Source organism: Gallus gallus, chromosome 21 (assembly GCF_016699485.2).
Source record: "Gallus gallus isolate bGalGal1 chromosome 21, bGalGal1.mat.broiler.GRCg7b, whole genome shotgun sequence".
Lineage (NCBI taxonomy): Eukaryota > Metazoa > Chordata > Aves > Galliformes > Phasianidae > Gallus > Gallus gallus.
In genome coordinates, this window is record NC_052552.1 from 4,811,313 (window position 1) to 4,823,335 (window position 12,023).

At 45.8% G+C, this 12,023-nt stretch overlaps 2 protein-coding genes across 5 annotated transcripts in view; both read right to left on the bottom strand.

Moving 5' to 3' along the window:
- TMCO4 (transmembrane and coiled-coil domains 4) overlaps positions 1–9,844 on the bottom strand; it is a 42,341-nt gene extending 32,497 nt beyond the window's left edge. The window contains exons 1-4 of one of the 4 annotated variants that reach the window (XM_046903284.1): positions 5,604–9,844; positions 4,756–4,922; positions 2,834–3,018; positions 2,451–2,625 (exon numbers count right to left, since the gene is read on the bottom strand). In XM_046903284.1, coding sequence (XP_046759240.1) covers positions 2,451–2,625; positions 2,834–3,012 — 354 coding nt within the window. In that variant the 5' untranslated portion in view covers positions 3,013–3,018; positions 4,756–4,922; positions 5,604–9,844. Of the gene's footprint in view, positions 1–2,450; positions 2,626–2,833; positions 3,019–4,016; positions 4,147–4,755; positions 4,923–5,351; positions 5,398–5,603 lie in introns of those variants that run through there. The other 3 variants (XM_046903283.1, XM_046903282.1, XM_015297031.3) reach the window with 3 other exon arrangements.
- RNF186 (ring finger protein 186) lies at positions 7,907–9,844 on the bottom strand. Its single transcript, XM_004947482.5, has one exon. The coding sequence runs from the start codon at positions 9,815–9,817 to the stop codon at positions 8,801–8,803; it is 1,017 nt and encodes a 338-aa protein (XP_004947539.3). The 5' UTR covers positions 9,818–9,844; the 3' UTR covers positions 7,907–8,800.
- Positions 9,845–12,023: the final 2,179 nt, after the last annotated feature.

Sequence of the window (12,023 nt, forward strand, 5' to 3'; positions counted from 1 at the left end):
GTTCAGAGGCAATAAATGCTCCCTGGGTTTTGTGAAGGAGCCATAGGTCATGGCCCAGTTCCTATACAATTTATTATCCAGTAGGTTCAGTGGCACCCAACATCAAATAACCTCTTTCAAAAATCTGGCCTAAGCATTTAGATACGTGTAGTTCAAAAGGTGAGAGATGGATACGGGTAATCAGGTGACAAACTGGAACAACTGTTTGATTGCGTTTGTAATCATTAGCATACTCAAGTATTTATCATTGCTTTAGGCTCTGCACGTACTACCATGCAGTCACCTGGAGTCCAATCAGCATTGATTAGATTAGTACACAACTCGTTTGTTTTCTCTCTATGCAGTAGCTATTGTGGTTTGGTCATTTTGAAGTGGAGGTGTTTTTAATTTTAATTGTGCTCAGGACCACCGGGCACAATTGAGTGAGACCTTACAAAAGAAAGGAAAGCAATTTTTATTACAAGCCTTTGCCAGTATTTTATTAATTGCTACAAGTCCAAAATCTATTTCCTCAACAAAGAGTTTCAAATCCACATTGCAGTGCTACTGTATGTGGGGGGAGAAATAACAATCATGAACAACACAGGAAAATGGGCATTCTAAGCCTGCTCAAAGAAAGAAAAAGAAAAAAGGTTCATAAAAATTTTATTTTCTTACCCACTATCAGGAAACAAAAGTGGGCAAAGTCAACTTCTTCCCCTCCTTTCACTGTCACTAAATGCAAATAGTACATTTATTCCTATCCAAACAAGAATCACCGCTTTCTCATACCACACCCACAGCTGTTTGTTATGACTACTGTCTAGGAAGACAGCATTTGCATAGATTCATCACCCGCAATAAATGCAAATGAAGGCGTAAATCCATAATCCTTAAATTTTCACTGAATCAGTGGTGAGCTCACCTCCACTCTCCTGACCCTGTGCATCATCCCTTGGCAGAGGGCATTCAAAAATACAAGCATTAGTGCCACCAGGACCCTGCCACTGAACACACTGAGCATTGTGTTCCTGTAATAACCAGTTAAATAAATAGTAAATGTGAAGTCATCAGCAGCAGAATGCAAAGAAACAGTAGTGCCATAAAGCAACAGATGAAGAACTAACAAAGTTTGATCCTGTGGCTCATTTTCAGGCAATAAGGAAAAAGCTTATCTCAGCTTGGTACCTTGAAGTTTCCCATATGCCAGTATGCTTTCCCACTGACACCCTGCAAGCCTCTCATGCCTTGCCCTGCAGCAACCTTTAATTATGTGTTTCATTTGACAACACCAATCACCTCACATGACTGCATGAGGTCCAACTGTTGAGGCATTAGGCTGATAGCTATTACTGATCTTTGCTTTCAACTAATCAAAGAATCGTTATCAAAGGCTTCTGTGCTCCACAAGGAACTATGGCAAGTGCCTCCCTTCTCGTAACAAAATATTGCACAATCCCAGAGATTGTGATCTCTGAGGAACCAGAGATTGTTTTGTAAAAGCACACGGAGACCTAACACAGCATAAACTTGGAGCCAGCACAACTTACATTTTGCCAAAATTACACTTTCAATAAATGCAGCAGCCTAATTCTAGGGAATTCATCCTGGAGGAGACAGAGCTAGGGAAACGAGCCTGGGAAATGCTAGGTCATGTCAACACAGAAAGAACTGAACGTACACTTACTGATTTTCAGCAAACAAAATAATTTTATAAAAAAATAATCAAAACAGCTGCTCTTATTTCAGATCTGTCCAAACTCACTAATTAAGCTGATTAAGCTCATTAATCTCTGCCACCGTACTGAGATTGCTATAATATTCTGAGCATTATAACATACTGATGTTTGAAGCAAATCTTCTGAGGCCTTTTATGGACCAGTTAGGAAACACAAAAGAAGGCAGAGATAAAGGGGATTCATCATGATCAAGAAGGAACAATCCCATCATCTCTTTACTTATGCAGCCTTGTCATATACATAGAGGTGTTTTGTATTACAGGAGAAGGAACATCAAACCATGTAAAAGTGCTGGTCTGCTACACACCTCCTTGTGTATACACATTTTCCTGCTCCTCCAAAATCCCCCTTGCTCACAGTAAGAGGAAAGGGGCTCTTAAATGAAAAATAGGGCCTCTCATGTTCAGTGTTTCACCAAAATCTGCAGAATGCCCATGTGAATAAAAGATTGCAGCAATACAGTCAAAGTAAAAGCTCTGACAGTTCTCTCTAAGGCAAAGGCATCAAAGACAGAAAATGTTAATTCAGCAGTAACTGCATCTCATGCTCATCACTTCCATGTGCTGTTAATGGATAGATTGCTAGGCACCCACAGAGCTGCACAGAAGGAAATGCATATCAGGATTCTGATTTACTTCCCTAACTGTACAAAGAGAAATGGACAAACAAGCAAGTGTGACAGATCTTTTTTTTGCAAAACCAAACAGACACAAGGGGAACATATGAACTTACCTGGGTAATGACAGCAGGACTGTCTTTCACGGTGGGATCCTTCAGCAAAAGCTGGGCAAAAGTTTCTGTGCCCTCACCTCCTAAGCCACTAGCAAATGCTGTCATGGCAGGCAAGACAGCATCAGGCAGGTCCAGCCATTTCACCAAGCCCTCGATGAACTCTGTTCTGAAGGAGCTGTAAGGCAACAGAGGCAGGTGAGGCCCGGTAACAGAGTATTTTTGCAAGCCTTGAGTTGTCCCTGCTTCCTTGGGATGTGCCAACATATGCTTAAGTCTTTTTTTTTTTATTTTTTAAACCCAATCCATCCCATTTGACACCAGTTTAGTGTGAGCTGCTCAAAAAGCCACCTCCTGTGCTCACTCCCTGTGCCCACATTTAGTACCTTTGCTCTTTTTCAGGGAACAGCCATGCCAGGGATACCCCGCAGAGCGCTGCATAAGTGAATCTTTCTGGTTCACCCAGCTGCTGGCTCAGCAGCACACACGATTCCTTTTCTCCTGCTTGTTCAGCCCCACTATGCTGTTTTGAAGCCGAACTTTTCCACCTCTCTTCTGTAGCCATTTTCACCTGCAAGTTCAAAGAAGAAAAAGCAGAAGGGAAAAAATAACAGAACAAGTGGAAATCAGAAATCGAGGAGACAAATTGCCTTTGCTTTTTTACTGCCATGCTTGCTGGTCTATAGCAAGGAAGGTTTGTCAAAGCCTCACTTGTGTATCTCATTGCAACATGATGCTGTGACCAGAGACAACAGGAGGCTTTCTGTTCACCAGTTCTTAGTTCTTTTGCACAAAATCAACAATACTCAAAAGAAGTCATCTACTTCTAGATGCAAAGAGACTGGGCTCCATTCAGGCATATTATTCACATATTTACTGCAAAAAGAGATGGAAGAAAAGAAGCTCTGCACCTGGCACAGGGACCAGTATGGCTGCCTGGAAAATAATTTGCTTGTTTCATCCCCAGCCCAAATTGCTCCTCTGTTCATTTTGCTGACAGTGTTAAGAAAGTTGAGTCCAGCTACAGCCTCTGATTAGGACTGTTAATGGAACCACTTATTTCCCAAGGCCATTTCTATGCTTTGTTTATAGTATAATCTTATCTATACAACCTACCATTGCATTTCCCTAAACTTAGCATGCCCATGCCACATGGAACTTAGGCTGGGCCAAAATATTATTTTCAGAGAGCCAACATGTAGGCAACTTGTGATCACGTGCTTCCAAATGAACTGCTCCAAAGGGCTCCTGGGAGCCTCACTGAGTATACAAGGAATTTTGGCTGATAATCCAAGCAGCTAGCAGAGAGGACAGAAATCGGCCAGAGGTGACAGCAACACATTTCACAACCAAACGTCAGTAAGTCCAGAGCTCACTTACATCACCTGAAAGTTCCACTGACTGCATCAAGACTCAATCCGTTTCCAAAGGGCACAGCACAAATGGCAAACCATTTTGTGCTTGCTATTTGGATACTTTCCTCTGAACCCTGGTCATAGGAACCGGAGACAACCTGCTGCAACAGCATTAACCAAGCATTCAATCTCAGAAGATTCAGACACCACTTACAGGGTAGTTTAGAATTCCAGAAGAAGGAAGTGCAGCAGAGGAGCAGCTCTTTGTAGAGATTATATTATCTCTATCTGTCATGATGTTCCAGGTAAGCTGTCTGTCTTGCTGTCCCACCCAGAAATGTATTTGAGGCTATTCATATTTCTCAAGGCTTACACTGTGTAACTGCTGGTGTCTAAACCAATGCACATTCATCACTGAAAGGATGGGGACTGCTGTAACTCACATGCCTGTCCTCAGGAGAGCTCAACCTCCCCACAGTGTGCATCTCCTGATGCTGCCTATGGCCTGAACACACAGGTCTAAGGCACCTCAGCACGTTTCCATGGAAACATCACATTCCAGCAACACGGGAGCACAGAGTCCTCGGGAATAAATAAACAACGTTATTTCTGTTCCAGTCAGAGAAGGGGAGGGCCAGGTGATGCTCCCCCAGGGATCAGTGCTGGTCCAGGTGGCACTGTACCTCCCCTCAGCACACAGCACTATGCCTGGGACTGTGGCTTTGAAGGCACAGTGAGATGTCTCCATGCTTTCCAGGATTTCACCCCTTGCCAAAATCCCAAGACTTTTTATTACCTCAGCAGCTCCAAAGCCCTCACGTGGGTGACCAAAATCCATTTCACACTACTCACTGAGCTCTGATCTTCCTAAAGCATCCAGAGCCTGACTCAACCCAACTGCGTAGAAGTTATGGAACACAATCACAATAACTTCATGAAGAATGCCCACTTACCTCTGAACAGAGATGTATTAACTTATTATGGGAAGCAGCATTGGAAATAAACAGTGATTTCTGATACTGAGTGTTTAGGAGGACAGCTTCACTTAGCCCTTCTCTGCCACCTCTTCAGTCAAGGGGAGTTCTGAGCAGTACACAGATATTGATTTCTTCATAAATATCTAAGGAAAATGGGGGAAAAAGGGAAAATGGGCTGGGGTTGAATAGCTGGTGGCACTGAATACAGGACTCTACCACGTGATTCAGCAACCTATAGCACTGCTGTAATCTGAAATGTCACTTGAAAGTTATTATTGTTTTTTTATTATTATTTGCAGCGCTTGTTTCTCACACAAACACTTTTGTTTTCTTGAGATGTGGTTCTTACAATTCTACTGGGAAAGGAGGAATCCTAAAAGGACGCGGAGCTGTGGAGAGGCACACGAGCAGCGGGAGAACGCGCTGAGGGGACAGCAGCGATCCCTGAGGAGACAGCGCAGCCCTCGCGCACAGCCACTGCCACACTCCCCTCAGGGAACAGCCTGAAGCGAGGTGTCCACCCGCCCCATCCCTCAGCCCGACCCCGGCCCCTCTCGCCGCCCGGCTCCGACCTGTTGCCGGCCCGGAACGCCGCGTTCCCTTCCGCCGCCGCCTCCCGCCCCTTCCGCCCTTCTGCCCGTCCTGTCTCTGCCCGCCACCCTTACGCAGTTTCCGTATGGACAGCGCCGGGCGGCCCTCTGCTCTCCTTACGCCGATAGCGTAGCAGGGAGCGTAGCTTACGAAGGGCGGGAAGGAAGCGCGCTGCGCTGAGGCGGCGTCTCACCTGAGGTGATGGCGGGCGCCCGCCTGAGGTGATGGCTTACCTGCGCTGTCGGCCGGCCTTCTGGGGCTGGGGAGGAAGCAGCAAGGCCAGCTGCTGCTTGATACTTTAAATCAGTCGATGAGGAAAGTCTCTAAGACTCAAGTTGGAGTGTTAGAAAGCAGGCATTCTTTAATAGCAGCGCTGGATGCATGGGGGTCATCCTCCTATAACGCACAGCTTCCACAATGGATCTTCAGCTCATACACATTACTCGTGTTACGTATGCAGGAGTTTCGCAGCTGTACGTTACATATGCAGCAACCAGTTCCAAGCAGGACCTCCTATTTCCCTGGCACAAACACTCAGCAGAACTTCCTTATCTCCTCGGCCCGGAGACACAGCTCTTGCTGTTACCTAAACAAACTGCAGAATGATCCATCAGCAAACACTGGCATCCATAACCCAGACTTATGGGTGCAATCAGCTTGGCAGGCTCTGCTCAGCGCTGGTTAATTAGCCTTGTAGAAATCCTAGGGTTGTGCCAAGACTGTGGCGTTAATTCAGCTCCCTGAGCATAAGGCTGTTGCGTTGGTTTTATGGGTTTTGGTCAATATTCTTGCTCCAGTGGTGGACTGGGGCAAGCACAGTGCTTGGGGATCCTTGGTAGAATCTGCTTTTTCAGGAGGAAGGAAGCAGCTTTGCTGGATGATAACGTTTTGTGAAAGTGAACCTAGTTTGGGCTGCTTTGTAACTGATGTATACATAAAAATCTGCTGCTTGAGTCTTCTAAAACAACATATGGAGACGCCTGTTCTGTTGAAAAGCCAGGTTTGATTTGGCCGAATATCCTTGTCCTGCTTGCTTGCTGCTAACACTACACCTTCAGGTTTGCTCTCACAAGAACTCATATCACCCCTCTGGTTTTTGGGCATCATCATGCACTTAAGTGTGACGAGAGGTTCAGAAGGCTCCATGATCCCAGCTGGGGTGCAAAAACAGACCCAGGCAACTGCACAGTGGACAAGCTGCATGTGGTTCACAACCAGCAGAAAGCCATCTGGACACAAACCTGTGCTCTCAGACCCAAATCTGCAGATTTGTTTCTTGTAGACTTGACGGCACTGTGAGGATTGAAAGTTCTCCTGCAGCTAACAGCAGTTTGGAACACCTGGTCCAGGGTTCTGTCTACACTGTCCACGATACTTGAATATTACTGTTGGGTCTCATCACGCTCTTAATGTCTCAATGGCGTTCCGTCCTTATAAAACACAGTTCTGGGATATTTGTGCAGTATGTCAGCCACCACCTTGGCCCATTTCTCACCATGAACTACTTCTGTGCTACAATATGTAATTTAATCACTATGTGAAATCAGGACCCACCTAGCTACTGTAAGCAAGGCAGGGTAATTTGGAACTGAAACTTGATTGCCACTCAGATTGGTATGAAGGAGAACTGCATGCAAACAAATCCTTTTATGTTTTTGAATACAAACACATTTTTTTTACAGCTTTTCACCATAAACCTATATGCCCCTTCAAAGGTTTGCATTGTCGTGGAGGCTTATCTTGTCAGATGGGAATTAATAGCTGCTGTAAAAGAATTCAGCTCATAGGATGTAATGACTTCCGCCAACATCCGTGAACTCTGAATTAGATGACTGTTAGTGGCTGTAAAGGCTCAAGCGTTGTTCCAGTTGAACTGCTGAGAACAAGTTTGTAATGTGCTCGTGTAGAACTGTAGGATGACCATTTTGAGGGAAAACATTCCTTTCTAATGCTTTTGTGTGTGTGTATGCTATGAGCATCAGTGCAGGATCATTATCTCTTGACTGGAGATACCAAACTGATACTGGGTGTGACCTGTACACCCTTCTAGAGTGGGTGTTATTTGGCACCAGTCTCACTTGGTCTCTTCCCAAGTGTCTTCTCTTGGGCCAAACTGCCCTTCAGTTTTTAATTGGGGTATGTTATGGCTGTAGTCCATGTCATCTCTGTCATCTTATCTTCAGGACAGCATGTTCTATGCTTGCTATCTTGCCATTTGAATGAGATCAGTGTTCTGCGCAACTGGTGCCAGCTTTTCCTTTAACCCTTCTAGCTTATTCTTTTGTATTCATGCACATCGCATTGAGGCTCACGTTAGTATTTGTTACAAACATTTATAGTACCAGTCATCCACTGCTGTTGGTGGAAAGGGCTTGACAGGTTTGTTTTTTAAATCAAAGATAAAAAGCCCAACGCATTACTTTTCTGCTTTACTCACAGAATGCTTTCTCAGCTGTAGTTCCTGTCAGTGAGGGAGCTGTCAAATGTTTTGATGTTAATTGGCACACAGAACTGAAACACAGAAGTCAGTGAGCAATTAGCATTATTAAACTTTAATGGACACATTCCATATATATTAAAAAAAATCAGGTTTGGCATAGCATGACATCTGATAGATTTATTTTTATCTCTACAAGGAGAATTGTGGGCACCTCCGATGGCAGTGTCACACTTAATGCAAAGAGAGCAAGAGGAGAGGTGGTACAGAAAGCCGGATAGAGGAGTGCAGCTGAGAGGAACCATTTCTGTGCTAAATAGCACAGGGAGCTTGGAATATCATGAGCTTTTCAGAGCTTTGCCCTTTGTAAGTTGTGGACTCAAGATTAAAAGTGTTGATTTTGCCTCTTACTCTAGTTTTGCATGCAACTTAAGATGGCAACAACCAATGCTGCCTTCTCCCAGCCCCACCTTCCCACCCCTGACAACAACCTTTTGGTCCATGATACAGATTAAGGTGATAAACTGGGTTAAAATTGCCCTCTTCCATTGAGGCTAGTTGTCCAGTCCCAGATTATCAGGCTAATTCCCCACATTATCACAAGAAGAGGTGTGGGTATGTTAAGAGAGCAGGAAAACACAGCAGTGGGGACAGATTTTCAGTGTCAGACGTTTCAGATAATGTTCTGCAGCAGTAATCCAGAGATGACACCAACAAGAACAAAATGACCAAAGCAAAACAAAATAATTATTAATCTGGGATAAAAGCTGTGGGGCAGGCTTACAATTTACTCTTACGAATGTCAGCATACAAATGTTTTTCTATGTTTTCAGTAATAAAATTGAAACAGCACTGTGCATAGCCATTCAGCCTTAGGGGTATGTCAGAAGCTTTGAATTTATGATGTGTTTGCTTTCAAAGTCCAGTAACTGGCTTCTGACATTGAGGTGTGCAAGGGGAACCAGTCATTATCTCCAGGCATCTCACCTTGTTTCAGGCAATAGCAGCAATGTGGGTCTCCTTGTGGCAGGACCTGAGTGAGCTTCCATTACAGCTCCAATAAAATTTAGGAGTGCAGCAAAGCACCATAGACATGACCAACCCCAAAGTCAGCATGATACAAATGACCCATTTTATCATCCCAGAGTATATGAACGGGAGGATGAGGATGGTAAGAATCACCAAAAGCAGCAAGAGCAGCACAAGTCTCTGCACAGCCAGTCTGTTGTCTGCTGGAATCGTTTGGTCTCTGTTTAAAACGTCCTGGCTGCTCTGAGCCCAGCTGCTGCTATCCAGCCCTATGCCAGAGACGTGTACCTCGGGACATGAGTCGGGGTGTTCCAAGAGGTCCATGATCTCCTCTTTATTTGGGAGCGTGCGGATAAGTCCTCCTGACACAAATGTGTTTTTTCTGCACAGGGGGCAGCTGATTACCCAGGTGTTCTCTTCTTTCCTGAGGATAAGCTTGAGGCAGACCGCACAGAAAGCATGCTGACAGCCCAGGAGCTTTGGGACCCGGTAAATGTTGTACTTGTTGAAGCAGACCAGGCAGTCCATGTCTGCAAGAGATGATGTGGGTGAAGTCTGGTCATTCCTTTCAGAACTGCGTACCTCAGGAGAGCTTGGGTTTGTTACCATAGCGAGAGATGCTGCATTCAGACCGTCTCCTTCTGAAAACGCTGCTTTCAAGGCATCAGGACTGTCCAGCTCCGTGCCTGGAGAGCTCTCCAGTTCTTTGGAATGTCCCTCAGTGAATGCCAATCTCTCCACATCAGGAGCAATTTCTGCGTGGGGTCCTGCTCCGCTCATTCCTGCAGCCCCTGCAGTGGGAGCAGGACTAACCTTCTCAGCCTGCGGTACTCCAGAAGCTGTCCATTCGTTCTCACTGCTTAGCTTGTCCGTGGATTTCTCCATGGAGATAAACCTCAGTGCAGTTTGTCTTCCCTTAGCCGAAGGATTTCCCAAGTTTCTGTCTCCTTTTATGTGTTCCTTTATTCCCGTTGTATGCATGATCGAGTGACAGTTGTTTTTAAGTGTGTTGTGCTCTCACAATGTGATGTTTTTATGAGCTGGCGAGTTAATAATTAACTTCATGGCCAAGACGTTTTACAATGGCTGTTATCACTGAGCAATTCCCATCCAGAAGGAGATCCCATGGTGTAATGAGACTGCAGCTTTGTTCACCAGGACAGCCAGACTGAGAGAATGACACTAATATTATTAATCAATTAGTACTTAATTTGTTAAGGGTGATTTCTTTGGGTTCTGAGCACAGCTTGGTTGGACAGTGACAGTCAAAGAATTGTCTAATTGAATGCAGTGCTTTGATTAAAGAGTGAGAGAGAGCAGGAAAACTGTCCTCCTGCTTTCTTGCACTGGCTTTCTGCACCACCTTGGTAAGCTCTTTTGTTCTCCTTCCCTTCTGGCGTTAGAACCACAGCGATGAACATTACCTACATGTATCACAATTGCCTTCCATGCAGGACTGACAGGAGAGTTCAACATCTGTTAGCCAGACTCTGTCAGAACTCCTCAGGGGAAATTAGAATGCACATAACCACAGGTGAGCACGTTTCTCATACCAGGTGAATTTTAAACAAGAGCATATCTGGCCCTCTTCCCTTCCTTACAACTCTGCTGTTCCACGTTTGTGTGCCATGGAATAACTATCAGACCAATTTTGATCTCTCTGACTAGGAAATCTGTCTTGCTTTAGCACTGCTCGCTGCCCTAGAGCTTGAAGTAAAGAGTAAATAAAGCATTGGCACGCGTTGCCCAGGGAGGTGGTGGGGTCGCCATCCCTGGAGGTGTTTGAGGAATGCAGAGATGCAGCACTGAGGGACGTGGCATAGTGGGCATAGTGGGGGTGGCTGGGGTTGGACTGGATGATCTCAGAGGTCTTTTCCAACCTTCTGTGATTCTATGATTATCGATGTTGAGTGTTCAGTGTCTGATTGTTATGAACTCTTTCTTACAGGAGCACCTCTGTTGCTTTTAGGTGCTAACTGAAGCATGACTTGAGATCCCTGAGGTTCTCAGGAGCCCAAGAGAGAGATCTGGGAGCTGTCTTGGTAGGACTCTTGGCATTCACAGGACAACCTCGTGCTCTCAGGAATGCTCTGGTAGGTGGCTCTCAGCTCTTCTGAAAAACGAGTGCCTGAACTAAATCTCTTTTACTTGAGGGGTAAAATCCAGACGGTTTTCTCAGTAAGAATCCTGTGGAAGGAAGGAAGGTAGAAAAGGAAGGGTCAGCGATCCCAGAGGGCTAGGCTAGGTCAGAAGTACCAGCAGGAGACACACAGTACCAAGCCTGTAGCCTCAAATGCACCCAAATGCTCTGGCTATCTGTGCTCCTGCATAGCTGCCCCTCCACAGTGGGGGAGCAGCAGAAAGAGCTGAAACAACGGCAATTAAAGGGGAAGGAATCCAGGAGGACTCTAATCTGATGAACTGCTGGAGCGTGGCTGGGGTGAGAAGAGCTTGTTCTTTGCTGGGAAATAGCAAAAGAGTTGTTGTAAGCAAACTTCAGAGAAGCGATTGGGCGTTCTGCCGTGTCTCTGCTGACAGAAGATACAGCAGTGTGTGATGGACTTTTGGGTGACCCCAAGTTTTAAGGGCACGGCGACCTTTCAGTTGAAGAAGTGGGCATCACGTGGGCTCTGCCTGCTTTTTATTGGTCAGATTGAATTAAGAATGCCTTTTCGTGGCTCTCCTGCACTGACGAAGTGCTCAGCTGGGTGTCCAAAGGAGCTGCTCCAATTCTGACTCAGTTTTGTCCTTGGCTGTGTGTGTGATATTCATCGTCTTGTTCATGTGCTGTGCTTAGCTGTGCTGACTACAGCCCTTCAATACCATGTGTGCTAATTACCGTTCCATTAACCTTCCGTGGTCAGTTTGCAGACTCATCCTGCTTTCCTACTTTTCATATGTTTGCATACCCAAAGCAGAGAGAGCTGAGAGTGGCCTGGCAGCATCTAGAGGGGCTGTAAGGAAAAGGACAGACTCTGCAGCAGATCTTGCCGTGATGAGATCCCTGTCAATCGTTTGTGCCCCAGCTCAGACGGGATCGGAGCTCGGGTTTGGACGGCTCAGCCCCGCTCCGGCGGTGCCCCCTGGCGGCCGCTCCTCCCGGGGAGGGGAGAGCGGGGGAGCAGAGTGGCGGCGCTCTACCCACCGCTGCGCCGCTCTCGATGGTGCCGCCCCGCTGCGCATGCGC

What these genes read in the sequence shown, in the direction of transcription:
- RNF186 (XM_004947482.5), bottom strand. Translation starts at nt 9,817, where the DNA reads ATGCATACAACGGGAATAAAGGAACACATAAAAGGAGACAGAAACTTG.